This window comes from Pseudorasbora parva, chromosome 6 (assembly GCF_024679245.1).
Source record: "Pseudorasbora parva isolate DD20220531a chromosome 6, ASM2467924v1, whole genome shotgun sequence".
NCBI classification, from domain to species: domain Eukaryota; kingdom Metazoa; phylum Chordata; class Actinopteri; order Cypriniformes; family Gobionidae; genus Pseudorasbora; species Pseudorasbora parva.
This window is the reverse complement of record NC_090177.1, coordinates 18306577-18322550: the sequence shown is the minus strand read 5'-3', so window position 1 is coordinate 18322550 and position 15974 is coordinate 18306577. Positions and strand designations below refer to the sequence as shown.

At 37.7% G+C, this 15974-nt stretch overlaps 1 protein-coding gene across 4 annotated transcripts in view; it reads right to left on the bottom strand.

Moving 5' to 3' along the window:
• Window positions 1-14199, bottom strand: part of clstn1 (calsyntenin 1) — a 48088-nt gene extending 33889 nt beyond the window's left edge. For 3 of the 4 annotated variants that reach the window (XM_067445938.1, XM_067445939.1, XM_067445941.1), the window contains exon 1: window positions 13915-14198. In XM_067445938.1, the coding sequence (XP_067302039.1) occupies window positions 13915-13996 (82 nt within the window). In that variant the 5' untranslated portion in view covers window positions 13997-14198. Of the gene's footprint in view, window positions 1-13914 lie in introns of all 4 variants that reach the window. The other variant, XM_067445940.1, reaches the window with a different exon arrangement.
• Window positions 14200-15974: the final 1775 nt, after the last annotated feature.

The following is a 15974-nucleotide window of genomic DNA, read 5'->3' as shown; positions in this document are numbered from 1 at the left end:
AATGATAATAATCCCATAATTTATTCACACGCAAGCCATCCTAGGACCATTCGATTTTGTTGTTTTTTCTTATATATTTACTACAGGACCGACTTGTAAGGTTCAGGAGACATTGCGAACCTGCCCCATCTCTTTCATCTCAGATAGGGGTACCTGAATTTAGAATCTGGCATATAGGGATCTATTTCTCACCATTATATATATATATATATATATATATATATATATATATATATATATATATATATATATATATATATATATATATATACACACACACACACACACACAGTACCTTGCGGCCCCCTTAAACTTTGCGACCTTTTGCCACATTTCAAGGTTCAAACATAAAGATATAAAACTGTAATTTTTTGTGAAGAATCAACAACAAGTGGGACACAATCATTAAGTGGAACGGAATATTATTGGATATTATCCAACTTTTTAAACATATAAAAAACTGAAAAATTGGGCGTGCAAAATTATTCGGCCCCCTTAAGTTAATACTTTGTAGCGTCACCTTTTGCTGCGATTACAGCTGTAAGTCACTTGGGGTATGTCTCTATCAGTTTTGCACTGAAATTTTTGCCCATTCCTCCTGCAGAACAGCTCGAGCTCAGTGAGGTTGGATGGAGAGCGTTTGTGAACAGCAGTTTTCAGTTCTTTCCACAGATTCTCGATTGGATTCAGGTCTGTACTTTGACTTGGCCATTCTAACACCTGGATATGTTTATTTTTAAACCATTCCATTGTAGATTTTGCTTTATGTTTTGGATCATTGTCTTGTTGGAAGACAAATCTCTGTCCCAGTCTCGGGTCTTTTGCAGACTCCATCAGGTTTTCTTCCAGAATGGTCCTGTATTTGGCTCCATCCATCTTCCCATCAATTTTAACCATCTTCCCTGTCCATGCTGAAGAAAAGCAGGCCCAAACCATGATGCTGGCACCACCATGTTTGACAGTGGGGATGGTGTGTTCAGGGTCATGAGCTGTGTTGCTTTTATGCCAAACATAACGTTTTGCATTGTTGCCAAAAAGTTCAATTTTGGTTTCATCTGACCAGAGCACCTTCTTCCACATGTTTGGTGTGTCTCCCAGGTGGCTTGTGGCAAACTTTAAACAACACTTTTTATGGATATCTTTAAGAAATGGCTTTCCTCTTGCCACTCTTCCAGAAAGGTCAGATTTGTGCAGTATACAACTGATTGTTGTCCTATGGACAGAGTCTCCCACCTCAGCTGTAGATCTCTGCAGTTCTTCCAGAGTGATCATGGGCCTCTTGGCTGCATCTCTGATCAGTCTTCTCCTTGTATGAGCTGAAAGTATAGAGGGACGGCCAGGTCTTGGTAGATTTGCAGTGGTCTGATACTCCTTCCATTTCAATATTATCGCTTGCACAGTGCTCCTTGGGATGTTTAAAGCTTGGGAAATCTTTTTGTATCCAAATCCAGCTTTAAACTTCTCCAACAACAGTATCTCGGACCTGCCTGGTGTGTTCCTTGTTCTTCATGATGCTCTCTGCGCTTTAAACGGACCTCTGAGATTATCATAGTGCAGGTGCATTTATACGGAGACTTGATTACACACAGGTGGATTCTATTTGTCATCATTAGTCATTTAGGTCAACATTGGATCATTCAGAGATCCTCACTGAACTTCTGGAAGTAAAGGGGCCGAATAATTTTGCATGCCCAATTTTTCAGTTTTTGATTTGTTAAAAAAGTTTGAAATATATACAGTGTATTTTTTTTTTCTTTTTTTAATTTTTTTTTTCTTTAAAACTATTTAAATTAATTTCTATGTAAAGCACTTTGAATTGCCATTGTGTATGAAATATGCTATACAAATAAAACTGCCTTGCCTTGCCTACTCATTATTTATTACGTTGAACTGTGCAATATGATTGTATATCATTATAACAGCAGTGCTGCTGATATACAACCATATCACCCTGCTGTGTGATATTGCTTATATATATTATATTTGTATGTCTTATATATATTTGAGGTATTTATATATTATTATCAGTTATTTAATCATTACATTGGGTGACAGTGGAATTGTAGAAAAAACATTTTAACCCTTCACCTTTAACAGAAAACGTCATTAGAGAAAAAGAGGACCTACTTTTCACAATTGCAGATAACAATATTTGTATTTGACAAGCACAAACCGTTTGCCACCATCCATTCTCCAGATTACAGTCATTTGGATAATATCCGCAAATTAAGCCATTTAGCTGTAATCAAATCTTTTGAATGCTAGCAGGCACAAATTAGTGCCTAATGATGCAGCCTGGATGAGGAGGCCTGGAGCTGCCTCCATCCCAGCAACACCCAAGATTAGATGATCATAGACTAATACTGAAGAACTAACCAGCTCCTGCGCATATTTTTTGCATGCATGTCTAAGGGGCTAAACAAAACCCTGTCTAAGTGAAGCTGAGGCATCCAGAACAAGCCGGCGGCTTAATATCCAAATACATTCCAAGCTACATATTGGAGTTGGCAAGCATAGAATCGCCTAGTCACAGTCTTTTTCACGCTTTATGCTGCACAGCCATCCAGTCAGATTGCGTCACCGTGACCAGCTGGGACACAGGCCATGTGCAGCTATCGCTACGTTATCTGATCGATGAAAAATATTATTGCAGTGGCTCTGGCCAGACAGAATGAGCCGACTGCAGATGGGGGGTCCGGGTCAGGCAATATTGCGCTATGCCTGGCATGCAATCCCGTTAGCCATCATGTAAACCCACTGAAACCTAATCCCATAATGAGATGCTCCTGTTTCATTCTCTTACAAGGTCACAGACTTTACAAAGTGCTGTGGTGTCACATAAGCTTGAGTCAAAAGTTTACAGCAAGACGGCTAAAAGAACACAGCACTGACTTAATTATTATAAGCATGTGAGAAAATGGTTCTTCACTTTTATAGATAACACCCTTATAGCAACATAAAAAGAGACAAAAATATGAAAAGCTGATTATTATTACTTTTAGGCCATTATGTTTTTGTTGTCATTTTGTATATTTAAAAAAGCATCAGTAAAGATGATTTCTATTTTAAATAAATGTTGTTTTAACTTATTTTATTCATCAAAGAATCCTGCCAAAATAAAATTCATTGATAATAAGAAGAAAGCCTCCAATCAGAATATTACAATTATTTAAGGAATATTAACTTAATTTTTGAATGTAGTGCACATTAAGAAAATAATTAAGATACTTGTAATCAAGCATAAAACTCAAAATAACTAAACATTACATTTGACCGCCTAATTTATCCCAATAAATCACATTTATCAGTTTTTGTCCAAAAAAAGCCTTCAAATATAGATAATACAAAGACAATAAGACAATACATTATTGTGACTGAAGAAAGCATGGAAAAGACATTACAAACCATAGCTTTAGTAAGAAATATGTTGTTCACTTCCATATTATTGAACACAAGCCTATCAATCTTTTGCAGTTGCATATTTTAACTTCAATTTAATGATATCGATGTTGTGGCAGGTTTGCACAATATTACTTGTTGGATAGTGGCATCCAAAGGAAACGAACAAGACTTTTTCCTGTAATTATTCAGACATGCATTACTCTACAAGCCTTCAATAATGGCAAACGGAAGTAATTAATTTGCTGATAGCTCGAGAACCCACAAGCATAAAGCAATTAAGCAACATACTTTGTACAGCCTAATTTTGGCCATTATTTGACATGGGGGTTGGGGACGCACTGGTGAGCTTCTTAAAATGGTGAGCGAGACAGAATGCTATCTGAATTGAGAGTGTGAATGTGTGTTTCTTGCATTATGATTTGATTGATGAGGGGAGGCCAAAGGTTATGGTGTCAGCCATGCTTGTTCATCCATCTGCTAGAATCCCTCAAGCCATGTATATGGCAACTGGGCAACAAAATAATCTGAAAGAAAGCTTCAAATGGGCTTCCTCCTGTGTCCTGTATGCATACGGCACATTTAAATGGTTTAACAAGGGGTGGCTATTTCTGGTCAGTATGGCCCAGAAACCTTTTCGTGACAGTGATCCCTCCCAGATTGTGATCTACCGCAACCTTTGACAATTAACACAACAGACACCTCCGTTCTCACCCCGAGTGCGAGCGAGCTGCGAGTTCTCACAGAGCACGCAGCTGCTTCACAATTCAAGGTCTATCTGTGGCAGTAAACGATAACTATACTAATCTACACCTCGGCAGAAAATGTATGGGCTTTCACACTTGATGCATTTGCCTTTAATCCTGACAAAGACTTATAAACTTCTTTTTGAAGAATCATTCCCAATTTGTTGCCGTGGCTTGACGTCTTTGCTGAGCAGACACCATTCTCATGTGAAGAATGCAGGACAATGGGCCAACACAATGGCCTGCTAGGAAATCACTGAACGACTGATACAACATCTCCAGAACAACTGAGATGGCTTTTTGCTCATGATGGCCTCTTAAATCTCAATGCAGGGCATTAGCTCCTAAAATGAGGAAGGAATCAAAACTACTTTTTTAGTCAGAAGATTAGAACATTGTTAAATTATACAGTAATGAATTATATACATTCTATAAAGTATACACATTTAATATCGAAAAAATATACTTTATATATAATATTTAATTATTGTTATGAATATGTTCACACCAGTGAAACGTTAAATGAGCATCAGTAACCTGCCGGTGTGCGTTCCAGTATGCGAATACTCTTCAGATGAAAAAATTTGCATCATGCGCACTTTACACTTTGCTTTACTTTGGCCTTATTAACCCAAAACCCTAGTCTACACCCTAACCTAAACCAATACAATTGGCTGAGGGCGAGATTTTTTTAACTGGTTTGGGAATCAAACTGCAAGCATATTTGAGAGTCATTTTGGGAATATATTTGACTGCCTCATTAAAATAACTGGTTCATAAAAGCCATTTGATTTTGAATGGCTTCATAATTGCGTGCTAAAACATTTTATCAATGCAATAACTGACAAATCCGCTTATGGATTTTCCCTACTCCAATGCAGACTAAATTAAGTAATTAAGTTAAAAAATATATTCACGTTTACAGTCATTTTAGTCTCAGACTAAAATGCAATGCAAATGTTCACCAATGAAAATGTTACAAATTACTTCACGGCCAAGAGAGATAATCATAATGATTCAGCTTATAAATATTTATAATGATCGACATTGTTATTTTCTGCGGGGTGAATGAGCAGCTAATTTTCTTAACGTCTTGAAATGCAAGTTGGTTGAAGGCAACCACAAAAAAAGCCACTACCCTTAACAATCAGGGAATTGATTGTTCATTGAAGTTCAAGACCCTGTAGACAAACATAGGGCAAATCTCTGGGATCTACTGACCAAAATATCTCCCAGTAGGAGGGGTTCGAAGTCAAGCCAAAGCAGAGGGTCAATGTGTACTCAAGGAAGTATCTGTTTGTCCACCGGAGCAGCCGCTACAGCACAACAAGGCCCAGGCGTTTTCAGAGAGGGTGGGGGCAGGGCGGTGTGAATGGTGCTCAATCACAGCTCAGTATGGAGCACACAAAGGCCCAGTGAGAGTGAAAACGAGCCGTAGCCATAGAACACAGGGCTGCTTTTCATATCTCCGGAGGCCATGCTGCACAGATCTCTATACACAGGTAACACCTACTCTCTGGTTACCTGTTCCCATGGAGCACTGGTGCTGACGCGATGAGGCACTGAATAGCAGAGGGCCACATTTATCAGGCTAAACAAAGAGCACAAACCCTGACACACACTGAATGGATGGGCTCTCTTCAGAGCACTCAGTGTGTGGATTGGGTTGACCTGAAATGTAAGCAGGTAATAATGTTATAGGTAGGGTTACTGACAAAATAGGTTTCTATTGGGTCTACATTAAGGTCTCATTTTTAGGGCATTGACGAAAGATCTTTAACCTTTTGTTCTTTCTTCCCGGGTGACCAAGAAAAAGCCTGGTCTTTAAACCCTGAATAGTATCTATATACAGCTGAAGACGCACTCCACTGGTCATACTGGGCATCAGTAACAAACGTTTAATCCAATTACAATGGTTTACTAATTTGTCACAAAAATTTCTTATATAAATATGTCATAATAACATATAAGCCTATAATATTATATCATATCACCCAGGTGCATATAATAATTTTCAGTCAGTAGGAGCAGGGTAAGAATATATATATTAAGATTTCTATTTTAAATAAATGCTGGTCCTTTGAACTTTCTATTCATCAAATAGTCCTGAAAACATATATTATGGTTTCCACAAAAATATTAAGCAACACAACTGTTATCAACACTGATAATTAGAAATGCTTATTGAAATGAAATCAGTATGTTAGAATGATTTCTGAAGCATCATGTGACACTGGAGTAATGGCTGCTGAAAATCTTAAAGTTGAACAATTTAATATTTTAGCGCATGTGTAAAAAAAGAAAGTTTGGACTGTTATGTCCTCTCTAAAAGCACGTCTAACTGGGGCCACATGAACCTGAAACCATGACTAGTCGTTCAAGCAACCAAACGATTTTGAAAATGTTGATTTGCACGTCTCTCAGTAGAACACCAATATACAAACACAAACACATGATTTGGCCTGTTTACTTTAAATGCAACATGTTGCTTTAGGAAGATCAACATTAGGAGTCATCCGGCTACCATGCAAGTCAAAGCGCCAGACCTTATATTTAGTACATAATGACCTATTCTTGACAGATCACTGACTCAATTCAGCTCACAAAGGGGCCAATGAAATTACCCCTGACTGCCCAGACGCCACGAGGAATAAGAGCTGATTGTCTAAGTGAATTTCTGCCACACTGGCTGCACCAAAAATTAAAATGCAGCATTTAAAAACAAAAACAAAAAACAGATGCTTTGTTCACTGTTATGCTTAAAGAGTTCTTCAAATTCGGTACATAAGTCAAATAATTCTGAGTGACGTCTAACAGTGGGCGCATTGTGACGTGTTTATTGCGGCACGCGGCTCTAAGCTCTCGGCCAAGGGACCCTTTGTTTCCCAGAGCATAAATTCCATAGCTAAATAGCACAACATATGAAACTTTGATCCTCAGCCAAAAATTGCATTCAGAGGTTGGAAGACACTAAAGGGAAACTAAAAATGGGCAAAACAACCCAGAATGTCTTTAACAGATATGATAGCATAATAACAAATGAATCAGCCAAACACTTTAAATAATTCTAAAAGCCTCCCATTAATTAAGTCCTATCAGCGTGCATCGACAACAACAGTCCCTGTGTGTTCCTTGCTTCACAGGAACAATGAGTCCACTACCTCCTCCTGAGACAAAGTCTGCTCAGTTTATTTTATCCATCCTCTATGCTGTGTGAATTCTCTTCCCACATTTACTAGAATTAATGGGCCCTCCAAAGCTTACATCGAAGCAGAGCGCTGCTAATGGATGTCTGGCTATCTACAAAACCAACACTTCAAAACACGTCTAGTTCCTATGAGAAGAATCCTGAGAGATTATCCATCAAGCCATCTGTAAATTAAGACATTCTGCTACAGGATTCACTTTGCTGAAACAAGCAAAACATTTGACCGAGGGGCACACGAGTCGAACAAGCAGCTGTTTATACAAGATCTCCTTCCATCTGAAATGTTGTGAACTGCTTATTAGTATCTATAGATATGGATATTATTCTCTAATAATAATTGTTGGTTTTTGTTGGTTTAACTTAAAAAAGTAAGTAACCTGGTTGCCTTAAAATTTTGAGTTTATTGAAATTAAAAATTTGATTTGATACAATGAAGGAACTTTGTTTAATAAATAGAAACTCAAAATATTATTGTATCTGAACCACATAAAAAATCTGATAAATCATGACAATAGCACTATTTGGCATGTTTCACTGCGTCATCAGAAATAAAACACACACAATTACCAAATATGCTTACACATTTTTTAAATAATATTTTAATAAAGGTTGTCAAATCTCAAAAAATGTTCATTGTATTAACTCAAAATTTTAATTTCAATCAACTCAAAATTAAGGCAACCAGGTAACTTTTTTTCTAAATATTTTTTTACAGTGTAGGAGCAATATTGTAGTAATAAATCACTTGTAAGCTGCGATAAAAAGCACGTTTATTTCTGATATACTCTAACTTTCCAAAAATATACTCTGACTGAACCTTCATTACATCAATGAATAAAAAGAACCCTTCACACAAAATCTACAACTAAGCGAGTTTAAGTTATTGTCATGTTAGCATCGGGTCTAATTATGGCAAAATAAGGTCAATCACAATTCATAAAATTGTAATTATTATATAAAATATTTCAACGTGATGTAAGACAGAAAGGAGGAACTTCGTCTACACTGTGAAAAATAATTTTAAAAATAAGTTACCTGGTTGCCTTAAAATTTTTAGTTCATTGAAATTAAAAATTTGAGTTAATACAATGAACCTTTTTGAGAATCAACAACCTTTATTTAAATATTATTAAAAGATTTTGTAAGCATTATGGGTAAATGTGCGTTGTTTTATTTGCGATGACGCCGTGAAACATGAAACATGAAATTGTGCTATTTTCATGATTTATCACATTTTTTATGTGGTTCAGATACAATAATATTTTGAGTTTCTATTTAATAAACAAATTTCCTTCATTGTATCAACTCAACTTTTACATTTCAATGAACTCAAAATTAAAGCAACCAGGTTACTTACTTTTTACAGTGTATCAATAGAGTCTTTAGTGACCCAGTTGGCACCTAGTACAGACGACATGGTCATGTCTTGATTTGAAAATGATGGAAGACACTTCTTTTTATACTGGGTTTCATACAATTTGTTAGTTTTATATTAGTTCCATTCCTTCTGCCACACCACTTGTTAGTGATGTATTAAGCTAATTAATGGTCTGAAGTCAGAAGGTGGGATTTAACAGTCAGGTATTTCCTCCCTGGCAACTGCTTTGTGAGCACACAGCTTGAATTAATGTGGTAATTCATCTCTCACCATCCTTCAGAAACAACTTTTATAATCAAACTGATATCCAATAAAATATATCCACTAAAAGAACTTGTTCTAACTTTAAAGCATGCTGGACATCTCATGACCGTTTGCGGTGGGGTTTTCACAGAACTGATAACAGCAGGGAAGTAAGCAGGTGTGTTTAAACAAAGCTAGTCAAACTCAGAGAGCCTGTCAAATGCATTATGGGTAATAAAGTTATTTAAGGCTATTATAAAAACTGTGAGTCAGTGAGACAAGGGCTGTGTCCGAAATGACATACTCTCTTGAGAAGGTACTTATTTTGAATGCATACTTTGCGAGTACTAAAAAAAGTATGTGTGAATTTAATCCGGACGTACTGCATTCGCTATGCTGGCATTATCATGTGACCTAATTGCGTCGCTTTACTGCCATTCACAAATCCTCCCCCATGGCCTTGTGGGATAGTAAAGTGTCCATCATATGCACACTTCAATATCTCACCAGAAATAGTCGGTTATCCAGGTATTTTTTGCCTACTGAGAATTCGGACATACTTATTTTGTCACATCATGGTTTTTACCTACTATATAGAAGGGAAGTATGCGATTTCGGACGATTTCAGGCATGTGTGGAACATCATGTTCATCATGTGTGGAGGCAGACATTTAAATATGTGAATACAGAGACTCTGTAAAAGAGAAAGTAGAAGACTTTGCTTGGTTGTGAATTTTATGGCTTGTTTCCACCAAGCGGTACAGTACAGTAAACAATTATTTTATAGCAATTGTTGATAATGGTACTAAATACTAAACCGTACCACTTATTTGGCACACTTCCGTTAGGGTACTTATAGTAGTTCGGTACCTAAAGGGTGGAGCTAGAATCATTGCAGAACGTTGATTGGTTGACAGAGAATCGTCACTTGGGGATTGACAAGACAAGAGGCACCATTTTTTAATATACAGTTGAAACACAATGAAAGATTGTCTTAAGATTAGGGTTGGGAATCGTGAGAAATTTTCCGGTTCCGGTTCCGGTTCCGATTCCGCCTAACGATTCCGGTTCCGATTCCGGTTCCATTAAAATTATTAAACAAATAGTGGTAAAGGAAAAAGGCACAATACGCAACTTTAAACAATACTTTTTTGTGTTTATTACTTGCTCTCAAAAGAATTTACAGGTTGGCAATGTCAAAAAAAAAGTCCTGTACTATACATATATTACAGGATTAATCGAGCCATATGGAATTTATGGAAATTAAAATAAACATGTTCAAATTTACACCTCTGAAATTGTCTTATTACATTTTCTCTCTCTGTTTTAGGGATGTTAACCGATGACTGTTTGACCGATGGTTGACCGTCAACGTTCAAAAAAAAAAGTGATCTCTAAATTAGGCTATTATAGACAGTGGACAAAACGCTACTACAGTTAGCCGTCTCATTCCAAAATATTTTTGTGTGAAGTGAACATATCCCTCGCGCTCAATTTTTCATAACTCTCCTGTTTGTACTTAATAAACCAATAAAAACATTTGGTGCGAGGTCGCAGCGTTTGCGCGCTCACAAGGTTTGCAAAAAGTAAACAGTTTTTAGAGCCAGAGCAGACGACAGTATGAAGCGTGCATTTCGCATAAGATGGGCTTACATTTGGAAATATATATATATATATATATATATATATATATATATATATATATATACACACACATTTCAGTGGTAACACATAAGGTGTTGATCGTCTTTCTTTATTATTGTTAGCACTAACTTACCTCGAACTAAAGCGGCGTCTCTTCAGAGCTGTCATTTTCTTAAATGAGCCGCGGCAATGTTTCAAATGAGCTTCTAAGGCTGGACAAACGCCTTTATTTTCAGCACGATCACCTTGTACCCAAACCATTTCGAAACTAATGAGCCATTGTCCTTGGATTACAAACAAGCTCCTCGGCGCCGCGTTTGCGGGACTCGCGCTGTGGGGGATTTTAAAAAAGTGACGTGAGGGGAAAGGAGGCGGCAGCGCTAGGACAGTGTGAGTGTGAGTATGTGTGTGTGTGTGTGTGTGTGTGAGAGAGAGAGAGAGAGAGCGGGAGCGCGGCTCGCGGCTATACTCCCAGCGCTTCGCACACACATTGCACCAGAACCGTTTTCGGAACCGACACTCAGGAATTTCGCGCGGTTCCGGTATTTTTCAAAAATCAGTATCGGTTCTGCATAAGAACCGGTTCTCGGTTCCCAACCCTACTTAAGATGAACAGCCACATGCCAAGAAGCAAGAAAAAGATCTGCTGTATGTCCATTGCTCTTTACTGTGTTGCTTTCTTCTTCGCGCGAAAATGGCATTGATTGCTACTTTCAGGCATACATCACGCATATCAAGTGATGTCAATCGCTATTTTCCGACAGGTAGCCAGACCTTCAGACTGATGGCAGACGTTTGACCGACACGTGAAGTAACCAATCACAGTTCATTTTGTTCTGCGTCATGTTTAGGGGAGTAAAAATGTAAAGTTGATGTCCCTGCAATAAGAGAATCTATCTATAAGAGAAATGTTTATATGCATCTATAAACTATTCATTCAAGAACGTTGTGCAAGTTCACTGAACACACAACACCCACGTCTCACAGACATCCTGTAGAATTCAACCAATCAGATGACTTTGTAACTCCAAATAAGTGTGTCATATGCATCAGACGTTCAGCCAACGATCTGTGGGTGTGATGTCTGAGGCTGAGACTACTTCCAGGCATGAACCACGCTTATCAAGTTAATGGTGGAAACGCAAGCCGGATCAGGGTTTACCTTACCAAATTGTACTGTACTGTACTGCTCGGTGGAAATGAGCCATTAGACTAATCAAAACTGCTACTCTGAATAGTGACACATTTTTTGGCTGTCAAGCAATCACAATTTCCCAGTAATGAAAAACTAGCAAAATGTACAGATACCCAAAAAGTCTTTAGTATAGTAATCGTCATATGCGATTTAGGCATATACTTTTAGGAACTATACAAATTGATTTTAATATAGACTCCAAAGCAACTTAAACACATGAGCCTTGATAAAGCATGGAATAGCATCGGTAGGGTTGTGGATGAAAATGTTTATCAATTTGTGTGTGTGTATGGGGGGGGGGGGGGGGTAAAGAAAATGTGTGTGGGGTAAAGAAAAACAAAAACAAAGAAGAAGAAAAATATATAAATTGATATTGACATCAATGCCCTTGTGTCCAATCAAGCTCAACAGAATTTGAATTCTGTTGTCACTAAAACTAAAATAATATTTGTCCCAATATCTGGTAAACCACACTTCTGTTGTTGTTTATGCATTTGCATATTTTTACTATTAGCTAATGTCATGTTAAACATTTTCCCTATTGTTGTGCTATGAAGGTCATGGTAATAATCATCCATTTAATGTTTGATTGCAAGACCATCTTTGTTTACAAAACCAATTGAAACCCACTAATCAAACTTTCTTTTGTTATTAAAGATAAAGCCAGAGATATAGATAAAACATGAAAAGTTATTATAAAGTATTATCCATGAATTGAACCACGGACCATGAAACAATGTGTTAATTATCGTGTATGTTAATTGGCTTAGTCCATGCATTCCCAGCTGCCTCACATGGCAACAACATAATGATTGACAATTATTAGCACCCCTACAGGAATGATGATACATAAGACTTGATTTTGACTGTGGGTCAATGACAAATATATCCAGGATAAAAATGAGCAATAACTAATATATATATATATATACACACACACACACACACACACACACACACACACACCATTTTCTACAAAAAAGGACCTAATGGTTCTAAAAATGTCAAGTGGTGTAACCATCAAGCAAATAGCCTACTAAAACACTTTCTTTGCACCTTGAACACTCAAGTGTACACAACTGAAGGGAATTTTGACACTGTCTCTCATAAAAAAGTCAAAATGACTTTTAAATTAAGAAAATTAAACAATTATCATCAATTTTTAATTTATTTTTGTATATCTTCTTTGATCTGGACAAAAAAAAAGAGACGTCATTGACCCATGTACAAAAAAACATCATCCTTTAAATTTCTTTAATAAGATGATCCGCATATAAAAGTTCAACTTCACAGCAAAAACACTTGTATCTTTAAGAAAAAAAATAACTAGGAAACTGCAAGGCAGGATATTTCTGGAAAGGCTGCGTTTCACAGGCAAATGTTTCGCTCATCCCCGCGTGTCACTGCTGTAAAGTCTGCTCGTGCACCTGCAGCGATGTCCTTCAGTCATATTTAGCTGCGCGTGAGCCATTTGAAAGATGAATTTTTAAAATCAGACCACATATATTCCACAGAGGATCTGCAATGCGGACCGCACATTTCATCGGTGTATATATAACAATACAAATCACAAACAACTAACGTTGTCGGATAAAATGGTACAAACTGTCTTTGAGCATGGGGTAAAAAAAAAATCAAGCACACATATTTGATTCCCAAGCAATATGCTCTGATGTAGTTACACAAATAGCTGTAGGCTGAAGTCTGCTTGGCCACGGGGTGTTGGCACATATCGTTGTTTTAAAGGATTGAGACTCAAAAATAGCTGTCAAGTGAAGCGGAACCGTAAGAGAGATTGGACATTTCACAGCTGACAGGCCACAGCAATTAGTTCATAACATCTTTTTAGTATGAGATGGGATATTAGCGCAGAGATTGATTTTTAAGAAACTGCTATGTATGGACGCAACATCCAGACGCTGATATTGAGCGATTATTTCACATCATTGTCAAGAAACCACTTACAGGATCTTTAAAATTATTTTAATTATAGTAATATTTTCGTACAGCCTTCCATATCTTTTAAAAAGGTAACGCTAGGCCTACACTTTAACATATTAACCTTTTCATTAATAATAAAAAAAAAGGTCCTGATTCTTACCTTTGGCTGCCTCCACCGCGCATAATAGTCCTAAAAGCAGACCGACTGCAGAAGCGAAAGGTTTCACCCCACGGATCCGCATCCCGCCTTCGTAATAAAAACAGCGAATGACTTAAACTGTGTTATTCTATCTCCTCAAGCCCGATAAAATCAGATTTAGCTCAGTGTTGCAAAAATATCCAGAAGATGTATATCTCGGATTAGTGCGGTAGTTTTAAGATGGCTGCCGCCACCGCCGTTCAGCTCTCTTCTCTTTCAATCACCGTTCAGTCTCTCTCGCCGCTCCGCTGCTGCATCCAACGGGAGCGGTGACGGGCTGACGTCACGACTGTTATTGTGGGAGTGCGGGCCGCCCGCTTTGCCCTTTGCATAGTCAACCTCAGATAGACAGAGAGAGGGTGTGGATTGGTAAAAAAAAAAAAAAAAAAAAAAAAGAAAGGAAGAAAAAAAAGATTCTGTATGTGTGTGTTTGTAAGTGTAAAACAACGTGTTCTCTAATCCCTTACAGCTTAATCCACCATGATTACGGTTTAGTTTCAGCGCCTGAGTTAGCCTGTGTTGTAGTGTTTTCTGTAGGCTAATCTTACACAAAGATTGGATATTTTAGTGATAATGTCCATTCGCATGCTATTGGAATGATCATAAATACTAAAATAGGCCTACCTTAAGTTGTCAAATAGAAAGTTGTATGTGAAATATTCTAAGCTCTATAGCTATTGTAGGCCTACCAAAATGACACACATCTATTACTATTTTCTGACAAGGCAACATTAGGACCTAGCTTTTGCTAGTTTTTTGTTAGTTAACAGCATAGTGAAGTTGGGGCACGTGAAAAACTATAAAATAATTGGCAACAAAATCTGCAAACATGCTTTGTTTGGAACATTGTTATTAGGGAATCAGCATGGGGACATGACAAAGTTACAATGTTTTCTCTAAATAAAATAGTAAAATAAGAAAAAAAATGCATCCCATGCTGACTTAAAGGCACAATATGTAAGATTTTTGGATTCAAAATATAGGGTGATTTCAGGGTGATTGGGACACTTTTTTCCAAGTCATCTCAGTGGCAGAAAGTGTCTCAATCAACATGAATTCCCCCATCCAAAAACCACTAGAACAAAATTTGACTTACATTATCCCAACTGTTTCCAAGAATGCTTAAACCCAGATAAAGAGATTTTAAACACAGTGAGTACCATGTTTTGCCATGCCTAATATCATGCCTTTTTAAGGGGGCTTCAGCTCACATCAGATGCAGATGTGTGTGTTTATTTGATCCTCATTCGTCTGTCACAGCTCGTCAATGTCAAACAAATCAAATCAGAGTGTAGGTAGGCTTTATGTTCACACAAAAGCTGCTGATGCTGAGCGAGAATTTTAGCAGCACAACTCAACGTCAAGTATGAGATATGTAAGTAGCTAAACTAAACATTTCGTATTTGACAGCTGCTTCGTTATAGTATTATTTTTTATACAATAATATTATTTTATTATTATATATTTAGTCATATTTATCAAATAACAGTTATAGAGTTTTTTGTGCTTATGTAGAACATAGGCCTACATAGATGCAGTGTGCAGATGTTACAGATGCTATTCTATCTCTTCATATTTCTGGACGAATTTAACAATTTGCAATGGAAAAAACCTTATTAAACACCTATTTATTGTGCAAACCTACAAATGCAACCATCCCCCTCCCCCCCCTCCTCCTGTGGAGGAGGCACAGTGGAAGGTGGCTCTGTAGGAGGAGGAGGCACCGCTGAAGGTGGCTCTGTCCGAGGAGGAGGCCCTGTTGGAGGAGGCACAGCGGAAGGGGGCTCTGTCAAAGGAAGAGGCTCTATTGGAGGAGACACAGCAGTAAGTGCCTCTGCCAGAGGAGGAGGCCCTCTTGGAGGAAGCACAGCGGAAGGTGGCTCTGTCAGAGGTGGAGGCCCTCTTGGAGGAGGCACAGCGGAAGGTGGCTCTGTCAAAGGAAGAGGCTCTATTGGAGGAGACACAGCAGTAGGTGCCTCTGCCAGAGGAGGAGGCCCTCTTGGAGAAAAGTACAGCGGAAG